The following is a 15041-nucleotide window of genomic DNA, read 5'->3' as shown; positions in this document are numbered from 1 at the left end:
AGTTTTTCCGTTAAATTTATAATGTATTGAAACATGTGACGCCCATTGCTAGTCGCAATACGAGTATAACATCAAAATTAAACTTGTCTATTGTGCAGGATGTGCCTTACATCAAACTGCTGAGACATGGAAATGGGCCAGTAAATGTGGCCGGAGGCTTCTTCGGTCTGGTGTGGAAAGAGTTCGAGAAGAAACTTAACTTCAGGTAAGGATTTACATATGTATATTTTGTAACTAGCCGTACCCGTGCGCTCCGCTGCACCCGTTAGAAATAAATATAAAGTAATTACATAATTAAAATAGGACATTTGATTCAGGGAACATTCGTGTTTGATAGAAGGATAAATCGTTTAATATTTTACTTAATTTAAATTGCATCCAAATAATTAAAATGCGATCATTTTGGTCCAGAGACACTCATTTGGTGCAATGACAATTCCTTTAACCTGTTTCTTAATTTTTATTACATGCAACCATAGTTTAATGAAGATTGACATCATTTAGATTTAATGTGTATATTTTATTTTACTTGTTATAGGTTTCCATTGAATTATGGTAATAACTTAATTTTAACCCTTGTTTTCTACGTATTCAGTAAATGGCGCTTGGCCCACTATGGTTCTGAACCCTTCAAATAACTTATATTATATTATATTATATTATATTATATTATATTATATTATATTATATTATATTATATTATATTATATTATATTATATTATATTATATTATATCAGAAGTTACTGTAATAACATTATAGCATTATGTCCATCTAGAGAAACTACACTTTCCAATGGTGAAATAATAATTAATTATACAAATCGGTTAATTTAGCTTCCGATATTACTTCATACAAACACAGAAACATTCTCTGTAGGCTATCTTTCATACCTTTCGATTGTTGCTGTCCAAGGTCCCTTATAGACGAAGTCATTTGTTTTTTAATTCATTACACGGCCTTAGATGGCAGTTATTTTAATTTTAAAACTCATTTATCTCATTAAATATCAGTCCTATCAAAATTTTTCAAGCAATAAAACTTATCGCAAATTATTTGTAAAGAAACTTTCGTTATGTAACATTTTTCACAAAAATCAATAATAAGAGAGATATTTCGATTTATTTAATTCAGGCCCCCTTATAACCCTCCCTTTTAAATAATGTATTTTGAATGCCATATAGCCTAAAATCTAAGTTAAAACGAACCTAATTTATATTCCAATTTTCATCGAAATCCGTTCAGCCATTATCGCGTGAAAAGGTAACAAACATACAGACAGACAGACAGACAGACAGACATACAAACAAAAAATTTCAAAAAAGCGATTTTCGGTTTCAGGGTGGTTAATTATGTATGTTGACACCAATTATTTTTGGAAAATCGAAAATTACCAGAAAAATTTTGGCTACAGATTTATTATTAGTATAGATAATAAATGCTACTCATAATATGCATAATAAATGCTAACTCTTAAGTAAAATTCACAGCCCTTTTCGATGAAATGAAAATTCAAATCCATTATCTTATTAAATAGCGTAAAGAATTCAGCTTCACAAACGATAGTCCTACAAAATATAAACCTACAGACCGCTAATAAAGCAGAAAACATGACTAAAAGAAGAACTGCAAGTCACTCGATGACTACTAATCGATCGATCAGCCAGAAAATCAGCCAAATAATGGAGCAAAACCCAATCAATATCCGACTAAGATTCAAGCAAATCAACACAATCAAAATTCAAGCAACTCAGCTCAAACAAAAACTTAATCTACTCAACTTGATAAAAATCAAAGTTCAACTGCTCAACCAGTCAGTACCTAAACAACTTGAAAACCTTAGGTGCAATAGGGGCCAAGGAGAGCACCTACCTTCCAGTAGTCTACTGTGTAATTAATTACCTTACGGGACAAGGGGTACGTATCTACAGCTGGGAGTCTCCACAGGTGTTATTATTAGATTCTTTCTTTAATCTGAGTTCGCCATCAATTGTGTATCCGCAATTTTTTGATCACGAGACTGGGTGAACACTTCAAAAATTTCTTGGATTTTAGCCAAGAATCAAACCCGAGGCTTTCTTATTCACAGTCAGGCAAATCATCACCGAGCAGGCACTCAATGAACTGACCATTCAAAATCCAAACAACTCAACCATCCTAAAAAACGCAAACAAACCCAAAAGACTCAACTCAAACAGAAATTTATCTCAACAGAAACTCAACCACCTGAACCAAATCAAAATAGCCTATAAATAAAATTCAATACAACCAAAATCAAACAACTTATTCCAATCAAAATATAACCCATATTTAATTCAATCAAAATCCGACCAGCTCAGACTTTACACAATCACACCCAACCGAAACGACAACAAAATTGTAATTACTTCAATCCAATCAAAATTCAATCAACTCAACCAAATCAAAAAAATCAAAACCTAATTCGCTAAATACAATAAAACCGCGATTCGACTCAATCAAAACTCAATAATCTCAACTCATATAACACCAAATTACTTACTTACTTACTTACTTACTTACTTACTTACTTACTTACTTACTTACTTACTTACTTACTTACTTACTTACTTATTGGCTTTTAAGGAACCCGGGGGTTCATTGCCGCCCTCACATAAGCCCGCCATTGACCCCTATCCTGAGCAAGAATAATCCAGTCTCTACCATCATATCCCACCTCCCTCAAATCCATTTTAATATTATCTTCCCATCTACGTCTCGGCCACCCCAAAGATCTTCTTCCCACCGGCCTCCCAAATAACACTCTATATACATTTATGGATTCGCCTATACGTGCTACATACCCTGCCCATCTCAAGCGTCTGGATTTAATGTTCCTAATTATGTCAGGTGAAGAATACAATGCGTGCAGCTCTGCGTTGTGTAACGTTCTCCATTCTCCTGTAACTTCATCCCTCTTAGCCACAAATATTTTCCTAAGAACCTTATTCTCAAACACCCTTAATCTCTGTTCCTCTCTCAAAGTGAGAGTCCAAGCTTCACAACCATATAGAACAACTGGTAATATAACTGTTTTATAAATTCTAATTTTCAGATTTTTTGACAGCAGACTAGATCTTAAAAGTATCTTAAAAGTATGTATTTCAGTCACTGACTTCACAGCATATGTTTAAGGTGCTACACCTTTGCATTACGTATTTAAAGACGTATGAACGTTTTGGTCTACGCCAACATCATCAGATACGAAGTACATTTCAGCAATATCAGTGCTCTCTACATAATATCTACAAATACAAAACATATTTAGTGGCATGCAAAATGAGACATATTAAAAACCAACATTGCTGTGATACACATTGACATTCTATATGACTGCCTTGATTGTCACTTACTTAAAATACACGTATAGATTACAAAAAATATTGATTTACATATATATATATATATATATATATATATATATATATATATATAAATGCAAGTCTTCACATATGAGATAATAAAATGACATAATTTAAAAGTGATAAAAATAATAAAATATAAAACTAAGATAAAAAGTATTATGAATGTGAAGAGTTGCAAAATTACAGTAATTACATTTATTGTATTCTTATTTCTGTTTCACAATAATATATATATTTCCACCATTCAGAAACGTATGTATCATGGTTTGTGTCACGTAATTGCAAAAAAGCAGACTAGATGACAAAAGCTTCTCGACCGAATAATAACAGGCATTTCCCATATTTTTTCTGCGTTTAATTTCCTCCTGAGTGTCGTTTATGTTTGTTACTGTTGCTCCAAGATATTTGAATTTTTCCACCTCTTCGAAGGATAAATCTCCAATTTTTATATTTCCATTTCGTACAATATTCTGGTGACGAGACATAATCATATACTCAGTCTTTTCGGGATTTACTTCCAACCCTATCGCTTTACTTGCTTCAAGTAGAATTTCCGTATAAAACCAAATTAACTCAACGTAATCAAAACCTAATAATTCTACTCAAACAAAACTTTACCATTTCACCCCAATTCAACTCAATCCAACCAAAACCAGCAAAACTGATGCAACCTTCCAACCCTATACTGTATGTACGACGTTAGCAATTTCTCGATCCTACTATAACAGTAATAAATTTCATGTTACTTTAATTAGCATTTAATACAAAACGGAATTGATATCAAGTGTTCGCTACATCTGAAATGTAATACGAAGAAATACTTTTGAACTTGCATACTTTATTTTGTGTTGAATTGAATGAAGAGGTTAATATAATATTATCTACTTGTGAACTTAAAGGACCAATTACACTGCACTAGAAATGGGGTCTGAGGATTACGACATCAGCGGACCAAAGAAAGTGGATCCCTTCTTGAAGATGGTGCACGAAGTGAAGTTGAAAAATTACGAAGTAGCAGTCGCTCCTTTTCGATGCACCCCTGAGCGAGCAGCTGATGTGGATTTTACATATTTGTTGCACAAGAGCAAGTAAGTTTCAATTACATTATGTACAGTCTTAGACACTAAAAATGACCAAACGCAGAATAGATAATCATGCCTACTCTGCGTTTAAAGTGCACACGGGCTATTCCATATGAAATCGATCAGTAAAAAACCTCGCACTTTTTTATACTCTAATTTTTTCCCTACCTATACAATGTGCTGAGGGAAGTGCATTTTCAAAAATATACTATCGAAAGTCAAACGGTTTCCGTATTATTGAGCGACAAATTTAGCGTATTTTATCAAAACAAGCCTTTTTCAGCGCTCAGAACTCTGGAACCATTTACTGTAGAACATTGAACGGGAGCTCATTTTGAAGCTGACATTTGGTAGGTTATGTTAAGAAGTAATCCTTATTTTTATTGTACACAGAGAGACAGATAATCTGATTTTACTTACTTTTAGGCTTTTTGGCTATTTGTAAAAAAGTAAAAAAATATTGAGAAAAAACCTTGCATTATTAAGAGGGATTCGGCATTGTTTGCTTAGTGGTACGGCAATAAGTTTCGAGGATATTAAATAGGTTATTTTCACACGCCTAGACTTGAACGGCGCAGTACCGCACGCACTGGCCGAGATCTGAAGATAAGCGAGCGTTGGGCGTCATTTTACTCCTGTGTTTATGAAAACCTGTGATAAAGCTAGCACTGCTAGACGACACATCACATGTTTGTCTCCTGGCCTTGCTTACCTCGGCTAGCTCCCGACTCACAGTCAGCTGGTTAGTTCACGCGCGTACTATTTATTTTCTTTATTTGATATTTTCAATACTTTCTTATCAACGGTGCACCAGTAAAAAATATGTGTTTATTTGTACTTTCAATATGGAATCTAGCTATATATTTTTAAAATATTTTTTCCTTGGCAAAGGCGTCTTAATGAGGAAAAATCTAAATTTCTCCATTTCCATAAAAAGTAAGAAAATCTGTTTATATGTCAATATAAACTTTAATTTCTCAGCATCAAAATAAACCATGATTTTGATCATTGGGTGAAAGGGTTTCGGAGCTACAACAGTTTAAAGTTGCTAATTTTATGAAAATACGATAAATTTAAATATTTTTAATTTAAACACTATGAAGTTCTGATGCCTCAAACTTTGCACAAAGCATTGTACCACAGTTCTCTACGTACAAAAAAAAGTTTCATTGTATTTAGAAATTGTAAGGTCAATTTTCTCTGTATTTCGGTCGATTTGAGATGGAACAGCTCTCACCATTCACGTCTCAAGTAATAAGTACGTCGTGAGATCTCATATTTACGCAGAGGAGAAAAAAAATCTCTCTCTCTCTTTTCTCCCTCCCTCTCTCTCCTCTCCCCTCCCACCACCCTCTCTCTCATACAAAAAAGAACTTTTTCCCCTCGTTTTCGTTTAACTGAGGTTTCAGCTGCTACTCAAATTATCTAGAGCTCTGAATGTCCCCAGGTTCGTGATTGTCCTGACTCCGGCCGGCAACGAGGACATGGCGTGGTCCCACTTCTTCGGCCCCTTCACGCTCACCCTCTGGCTGGGCGTCATAGCCTGCATCCTCGTGATCGCCGGATGTCTCTCGCTGTTCCACTACATGGGGCAGCATCTCGCGTACCCGGAATACGAGAACCCCAAGCAGTACACGTTCTTCTTCTCCATATTCTGCGTGTTCGCCATGTTCTGCCAACAAGGTCAGTGCATATTCCAGGAGATACTTTCAGTTAACTATCTTCTCTCTTCTTCGATTTCACTATTTAAGTCATTCACTCATAAATGAATTTGTTTTATTTGTTTGTTTGCCTGTTTGTCTATTTACTTACATATTTTAATTTCCTTACGTCTTATTTATTTACTTAATTAGGTATTTATTTATTTACTTATTTATTTGCTTATATGTTTATTTGCATACGCAATTTACTTATTTACTTACTTAACTTATTACTTATTTATTTTTATTTGCCTATTATATATACACTTATTTAACTACTTATATATTTACTTTACTCATTACCTATTCACTTATTTATTTAGTTATTTTGTTATTTTTTATTTGCTTACTTATTTACTTATTATTTATTTATTTACTTCCTTATGTATTTATTTGCTTACTTAGCTATTCACTTATACTTATTTACCACTTCATTTATTTATTTGCTTATTTATTTATTTATTTATTTATTTATTTATTTATTTATTTATTTATTTATTATTTGCTTATTTATTATTCATTTATTTATATTTGCTTATTTATTTTGTTATCTATTTATTTATTATTTTTTAATCCATCCATCTACCTATATATTTATCTTTTTATTTATTTATTTATTTGCTTATTTATTTATTTATTTTATTTATTCAATTATTTACTTATTTATTTATTCATTCATTCCCTTATTTATTTATTTATTTACTTTCTTATATATTTACTTACTACATATTTACCAATTTCTTTATTTGCTTATTTATTTATGTATTTACTTACTACTTATTTACAAACTTATTTATTTGCTTATTTATTTATTTATTTCTTTATTTATTTATTTACTTACTTATTATTTGCTTATTTATTATTCATTTATTTATATTTTCTCATTTATTTTGTTATCTATTTATTTTTTTAATCCATCCACCTATCTATTTATCTATTTATTTATTTATTTGTCTGTTTATTTGTTTATTTATTTATTTTATTTGTTCAATTATTTACTTATTTACTAATCTATTCATTCATTCCCTTATTTATGTATTTATTTATTTATTTTCTTATGTATTTACTTACTACTTATTTACCACTTCATTTAATTGCTTATTTATTTATTTATTTACTTATTTATTTATTTACTTATTTATTTATTTTCTTATGTATTTACTTACTACTTAGTTACCAATTTCTTTATTTGCTCATTTATTTATTTATTTATTTATTTTCTTATGTATTTACTTACTACTTAATTACCAATTTATTTATTTGCTTATTTATTTATTTATTTATTTATTTATTTACCTACTTAGCTATTTATGTATTTACCTATTTATCTATTTATTTCTTTATTTGTTCATTTGTTTACTTATTTATTAATTTATTCATTCATTCACTTATTTATTTATTTATTTATTTTTATTTATTTATTTATTCATTCATTTATTTATTTTTGTATGTATGCATCAATGCATGTGTATGTACTTATATTATACTATTTACTTAAATATGTAGAGAGTGTCTTATAAAGAATTCCAAATAACTCCTATTGCATGGATGAGCGTCTTGCGTTCAATTTTACTACAGAAAAGCTAAACAAGTGGCATAATCATGAGTTCATATTTCTGCTACTAACACAAATGACGCAGGCCAGGACGTGACGCCCAAGTCGTGCGCATGCCGCCTCGTGTTCTGGCTGGGCTACGTGACGGCGGTGGTGGTTGTGGCGGCCTACTCCGCCACCCTGATCTCCTTCCTCACGATCCAGAACAAAGAACCGCACGTCAAGACGCTGGAGGCTCTCGCACGGGATCGCACTTACAAGCTGGGCATGCTGCACCAGTACCTCAGGATTATCAAGAGTGTGAGCAGCTCACTGATCATTCTGCATGCAGAACTTGTTAGTCGCCAGTGCTATATAAAAGACTGGCCGTTGAGCTATCAAATCCTTCAGTTAAAAAACGGCCAACAAGAGACGAGATCTGACAGCTCGTTGCGAATTGCCTTTCATTCGGACGCTAGATAACCACAGCAGTACATAAAGTATCGTCGAGTCCACACTTGTGGAGTAACGGTCAGCGCGTCTGGCCGCGAAACCAGGTGGCCCGGGTTCGAATCCCGGTCGGGGCAAATTACCTGGTTGAGGTTTTTCCGGGGTTTTCCCTCAACCCAATACGAGCAAATGCTGGGTAACTTTCGGTGCTGGACCCCGGACTCATTTCACCGCCATTATCAACTTCATTTCAATAATTTCAAGGGAAAAATTGTTCCGGGGCCGGGTATCGATCCCGGGACCTCTACTTGAACGTACCAGCGCTCTGCCAACTGAGCTACCCGGGAACTTCACCCGACACCGTCTCAACTTTTCCCTTTATATCCACACAACTCGCTTGGGCTGACGAAATGCCAGAGACCCACATCGAGTGCACACAAACTCTGTGTGACTTTAAATTGTGGTTTTCTGTTGACGTACACAGTGACGTATATATTATGCAAATCTAATCTTTCAGGTAAAGCTTCCTGTAAAGCAGATTTGAATAATTTCAAGGGAAAAATTGTTCCGGGGCCGGGTATCGATCCCGGGACCTCTGGTTGAACGTACCAGCGCTCTGCCAACTGAGCTACCCGGGAACTTCACCCGACACCGTCTCAACTTTTCCCTTTATATCCACACAACTCGCTTGGGCTGACGAAATGCCAGAGACCCACATCGAGTGCACACAAACTCTGTGTGACTTGAAATTGTGGTTTTCTGTTGACGTACACAGTGACGTATATATTATGCAAATCTAATCTTTCAGGTAAAGCTTCCTGTAAAGTAGATTTGAATAATTTCAAGGGGCCGGGTATCGATCCCGGGACCTCTGGTTGAAGATTAGATTTGCATAATATATACGTCACTGTGTACGTCAACAGAAAACCACAATTTCAAGTCACACAGAGTTTGTGTGCACTCGATGTAGGTCTCTGGCGTTTCGTCAGCCCACGCGATTTGTGTGGATGTGGATATAAAGGGAAAAGTTGAGACGGTGTCGGGTGGAGTTCCCGGGTAGCTCAGTTGGCAGAGCGCTGGTACGTTCAACCAGAGGTCCCGGGATCGATACCCGGCCCCGGAACAATTTTGCCCTTGAAATTATTCAAATCTGCTTTACAGGAAGCTTTACCTGAAAGATTAGATTTGCAACTTCATTTCATTCAGACGCTAAATAACCCAATAAAATAAAAAAAAATAAAGTGTCGTATCAGTTATTAAATGAAATAAGTTCATAAAGTTTCTCTTTTTGGCACGAGTGTCGTACAATGTTTTTCTACGAAAGCACAAATGTGCATTAAATAAATATTTCAAGTTGGATAGGTTATAAGATCACTATGTCATGGCCGTCTAAACTCATAATTATTAATAAGCGAGTATCCATGGAAACACAATCTATTTTATTCCTGTTCACGATTGTATGGCCGTCTAAACCGGCCATATAGGCTAATCAACAAAGCTGTTAAAAACAGCTGAATGATAAATCTTGTTACAATTTATACGTATATCATAGAATAGAATAATATCCGTGTAAAAATAGTGTTAGATTAATATCTTCCGTTTGTTATGCAAGGTCGTCTTAAATCAATGCATAGTCATTTATTTTCACTTTATGGTATTAGTCTGAGGAGGCATTGACATAAAACGCATTGTTATTTTAAAACTCATATATCTCGTTAAGTATCATTTTTATCAAAATTTTGTATAGAATAAAACTTGTCGGAAACATTAAGGCAATTATGTAACAGTCTTCTAAAAAAATCAATAAGCGAGATATTTCGATTTATTTCAGGACCCTTTATAACCATTTTTAAGGGTAGTATTTTGAACATAATATCGACGGCCCACTTCAAAAGGGAAACAACTGAAAATTTAAATTTTAGAGGACCCTGTATTTTAAAACTTTATGTTGCTCTGAAAAATTAAGAATCATTGAAATTACTCTAAACTCTGTTAATGATGTTTTATATATGCTACAGGTCTCAAACTAGAGTGTGTTAATTGGATTTCACACAGCATTATATTCAGTTTTCCCAAAACTTAAGCCTAAAATCTAAATGGGATCCAACTTATTTTAAATATCAATTTTTATTGAAATGAGATTCGCTATTATCGAATGAAAAGGTAACAAATAGACAGACATACAAACAAACAAAATTTTCAAAAATGCAGTTTGCAAATCAGGATAGTTAATTATCCAGGTTAATATCGATTATTTTTCGAAATTTAAAATTACCAGAAAAATTTAGGTTACATTGTTACTAATAGTAATCTATACTAATAATAAATCTGTTGCCAAAATTTTTCTGGTAATTTTCGATTTTCCAAAAATAATTGGTGTTAACATGTATAATTAACCATCCTGAAACCGAAAATCGTTTTTTTGAAATTTTTGTTTGTATGTCTGTCTGTCTGTACGTTTGTTAACTTTTCACGCGATAATGGCTGAACCGATTTACATGAAACTTGGAATATAAATTAAGTTCGTTGTAACTTAGATTTTAGGCTATATGGCATTCAAAATACATTATTTAAAAGGGGGGTTATAAGGGGGCTTGAATTAAATAAATCGAAATATCTCCCTTATTATTAATTTTCATGAAAAATGTTACATAACAAACGTTTCTTTAAAAATAATTTCCGATAAGTTTTATTTTATTCTATACAAAATTTTGATAGGACTGATATTTAATGAGATAAATGAGTTTTAAAATTACAATAACAATGACATCTAAGGCGCTGTAATGAAATAAAAACAAATGACTTCGTCTATAAGGGGCCTTGGACAACAACAATCGAAAGCTATTAAACATAGCCTACAGAGAATGTTTCTGTGTTTGTATGAAGTAATATCGGAAGCTAATTAATTGTTTAATTATTATTTCACCATTGGAAATTTAGTTTTTCTAGATGGACATAATTCTACAATGTTATTACAGTAACTTCTGAAACATATAGCAAGTAATATAAAGTATACACATTAAAACTAAATGATATGTCAATCTTCATTAAACTATGGTTGCATGTAATAACAATTAAGAAACATGTTAAAGGAATTGTCATTGCATCAGATGATTGCTCTCTGGATCAAAATGATCGCATTTTAATTGTTTAAATACAATTTAAATTAAGTAGCATATTAAACGATTTATCCTTCTATGAAGCACGAATGTTCCCTGGATCAAACGTCCTATTTTAATTATGTAATTACTTTATATTTATTGCTAACGGGTGCAGCGGAGCGCACGGGTACGGCTAGTACATAGATAAGATGATAATCATGATGGGGTCCACGCACACGGGTACGGCTAGTACATAGATAAGATGATAATCATGATGTGGTCCACGCCTGTGGAGTAACAGCACATCTAGCCGCGAAACCAGGTGGCCCGGGTTCGATTCTCGGTCGGGACAAGTTACCTGGTTGAGGTTTTTTCCGGGGTTTTCCCTCAACCCAATATGAGCAAATGCTGGGTAACTTACGGTGTTGGACCCCGGACTCATTTCACCGGCATTATCACCTTCACCTCATTCAGACGCTAAATAACCAAAGCTGTTGATAAAGCGTCGTAAAATAACCTACTAAAAAACCATAGTTACACATCATGAAACAGACGACAAACAGGCAATCTAGTAATGATTTTATTCTCAATGTTTCAGGACGCTGACAATGGCATTACTGACCAGATCTATGAAAGGATGATCGCACCAGACCCCAAGAATATACCCAGTTCGAGTCTGGAAGGGCTACAGAGGGTGTGTAGCACACGCTACGCCTTCTGGACTAGCATGGAGGCCATCAAGGAGGTGGGCGATGCCATTGACTGCAATATCGCCTTCCTCACGTACTACTACATGTTCAATCTGGCCATGGTCGTCACGGAAAACAATCCCTATCGACGTCTTATCAACTACCAGTGAGTATCGGAGGACATACAACACAAGAGATGGATGTAACAAGTTCGTATGGCACTCGGATTTAATTCGTTACAAATTGAAGGTGGACATCAAAGAAATGGTCGAAATTTATGTCAGGATCTTCAGTGGTATTATTGTGTACTTTGGTATCATTTCGTAGTACCCACATATTCCGATTAAAGGCAGTTTTATTCCTCCTCCTCTTCTACTGTTACCTCTGAACTTTTTATTGTTATTATCTTAAGCATTTTCCTTACATTAACAATAAATTCCTCTATTTTTTATTTTAATTATTCCTCTGATCTTTCATTTTTTCCTGCTTCCTATCCCTTTCAATTTCACAAGTCATTTTTTAATTCAAAATTAAAATTGTAGATTTTTCTATAATGTTTGTATTCTTTTTCCGTTGCTCCTAATTCGTCTTTTTTATTTCTGTAGCCGGGAGGAAAAAGGTCTTAAGTACAAATTTTATACTTTTCAGGAGAGTAGTAGGAAGATTGAAATTGGTGGCAATTATAGAGTTCTTTTAATTAAGAGATTTTTCCTGGATATTATTTGTTTATATTTCATTTAAAATAGGTAATGTTGCTCATTTAATAATTTTCTTGATTATTTCCAAAAATAGCCTCACTTAAGCCCTTTTAAGACTAGAAGCCAAACTGAGAAGAAGGGACTATTTAAACATAAGACCTTTTTCATGTAAAAATAAATCGGAAATTTAAATTATTAGGAGTGCAAAATAGGTCTTAAACAATATAGGACTGTTTACCTGGTGCTTAAAGTTTTAAAAGGCAAGGGCATCGGTATGTGATAAAATAGCTAAAATACAAGTTAGACCTTTTTAATAGGGAAACATGGAATGTAAACATGTGATGGTTCGTAAGGAATAAAGTATTAAATACTCTTAAGTCCTTTATTCTGTGTGTGCTCGATTCAAAAAGAACTTAGGACAGTTGGTAAAGCTCTATAAATGCAGTCAGGAGTCTTATTTGACTTTAATCGTTTTACCAGATTGTAGAGAATTGTTTCCGCTTTCAGAATATATAAAAATCTCAATTTCACAAAAAAAAAATTGACTTAAGACCTTTTTCCTTCCGGCCACAGATTAATTTCCAGCTCTTTCAACTTTTCTTTAATATTCTCTACTTCCCTTAGACCTGATTGAGCCTCCTACTATTTTAATTTTTCTTCTAATTCGTTTGTAATTTATTTTATCGTTCTTTTCCTTTTCTTCAATTCATCTTCTCCTTTTAATTAATATTGTTGTTCCTTTACTTCTTTCCTCATAAAACTGATGGTTTTACTTTTCATGTAGGCTATACTGTGTCCACACAAACATTCCGTGATTATAAACTGCTATAATTTTGTAACTATGCGTATTACGAAATTCATATCAGTGCCGTTAGAAAGAACGGCTCAAAGAATTTCAGGGGATGTGTAATTGTAATCGTTGGCGGAAAACGATAGATGGCACGACAAGAAAAAAATATGTAGGTTTCTGAAATCACAACTGGCTTATGTTTGTATTAATAAATACAACAGAGTGGGCCATGAAAGTTTAACTCTCTATGGCAACTAGTTGTTGTTACTTGATATGTACAATTCTTACGAAGAATAAAACCATCCTTCAAGTTGGATTATTTATTATATTGTATTTACTCTACAAAGACTCCGTTCCCGCTCTTTCGCTTGTCATTGCGGCATTGTTGAATAGAAGCAAATTGTCTTAACTGGTGTGAATGTTTACATTTCAATTCAGTGTGAATTCTACAGAATTTAGAGAGTTATGGCGCACCAACAGGAACGTAGTTGGTGTATTATTGTACTACCTCAGAATCGTCTTGTCAGTAGCTATCGCATGTTGAAATTCCCGTGTGAAGACACGCTGAATTCTCTCTACACTCCGTGTGCTATGGTATTCCAATAAATAAACTCTCTAAATCAGGCGTCTCAAGGCCAACGCATAAAAGTTGTTACACAGAGCAAATGTAGATAGCGTAGTCAGCTGAAGAGATAAGCACAATACCCGAAGATAGCCGATCGTTGATTTATGTTACAAGCATGAGTGAGCTAAGTTGTAACTGTCGCGGGAGAAATTCATAAAGCGGCACTTTTGAGTTGTACTGCCAAAACAGACGGTTGTTTTCGGAAGGAATAAAATTTCATAAGTCGTTTGCAGTAATAATAATAATAATAATAATAATAATAATAATAATAATAATAATAATAATAATAAGCATGAAGAACCATACAAGTTACGTAATTATTTAAGCACAAGGAACTGGCTACCCTAGCCCATTATCTCCTGGCCTGGTTGCCTCATAAGTGGTGCTTTGTTGATATCACATTGAGGTTCGGACCTGTCTTCGGACAGTTGACTAAACAACAAAAGACTTCATTTCTAGTAAATGGTTTTTGGTATCTCTCTTTTTTTACATTACAATTAAACTTGTTGATTGTTAAGGCACGTATTCTTATGATATGTCCTCTCATATTCTTTTCTCAAGTCCTTAAGTACTTCATTATATTTGTTATACTGGTCTTGATTCAAATTAGGTAACAATTTTAGATTAATAAAGTGGTAACAGTTATCCACTGAAACTTGCAACTCCCACAATTACGCTTTCCCTATGAAAGCTTTTATTTGTTCATACATTTGCGGTAATAAGGACATTCTTTCCTCGGAGATGGAGACAAAATCGTAGCGGTTACAGATGTCTATTCAAACGTAGCGGTCAATGACGTCATCCGGAGATACACGAACTGCTCCCGCATCTTGTTCCACTCTTACATTGAAAAAGAGAGAGAGAGAGAGAGAGAGAGAGAGAGAGAGAGAGAGAGAGAGAGGAGGAAGTGCTCCGAGATGGCCCTATTGAGACGTCTGCTCTAAATGCTGCAGAATTAACATTGAGTTGAAATGTAAACTTGCACATTTG

The 15041-nt window shown here is 33.9% G+C and overlaps 1 protein-coding gene and 1 long non-coding RNA gene across 2 annotated transcripts in view; one reads left to right on the top strand and one right to left on the bottom strand.

Annotated features, from left to right (window-relative positions):
- Nucleotides 1-15041, bottom strand: part of LOC138708800 (uncharacterized) — a 199453-nt gene that overhangs the window by 70754 nt on the left and 113658 nt on the right. The window lies entirely within an intron of this gene.
- Nucleotides 1-15041, top strand: part of LOC138708666 (glutamate receptor U1-like) — a 39412-nt gene that overhangs the window by 17095 nt on the left and 7276 nt on the right. Inside the window, exons 7-11 of the mRNA XM_069838752.1 lie at nt 53-205; nt 4282-4470; nt 5912-6147; nt 7805-8019; nt 11848-12104. Of these exons, the coding sequence (XP_069694853.1) occupies nt 53-205; nt 4282-4470; nt 5912-6147; nt 7805-8019; nt 11848-12104 (1050 nt within the window). The remainder of the gene's footprint in view (nt 1-52; nt 206-4281; nt 4471-5911; nt 6148-7804; nt 8020-11847; nt 12105-15041) is intronic.

The sequence above is a fragment of the Periplaneta americana genome, chromosome 11 (genome assembly GCF_040183065.1).
Source record: "Periplaneta americana isolate PAMFEO1 chromosome 11, P.americana_PAMFEO1_priV1, whole genome shotgun sequence".
NCBI lineage: Eukaryota > Metazoa > Arthropoda > Insecta > Blattodea > Blattidae > Periplaneta > Periplaneta americana.
Note: the sequence above shows the minus strand (reverse complement) of the source record. Positions and strands in the feature narration are given on the sequence as shown.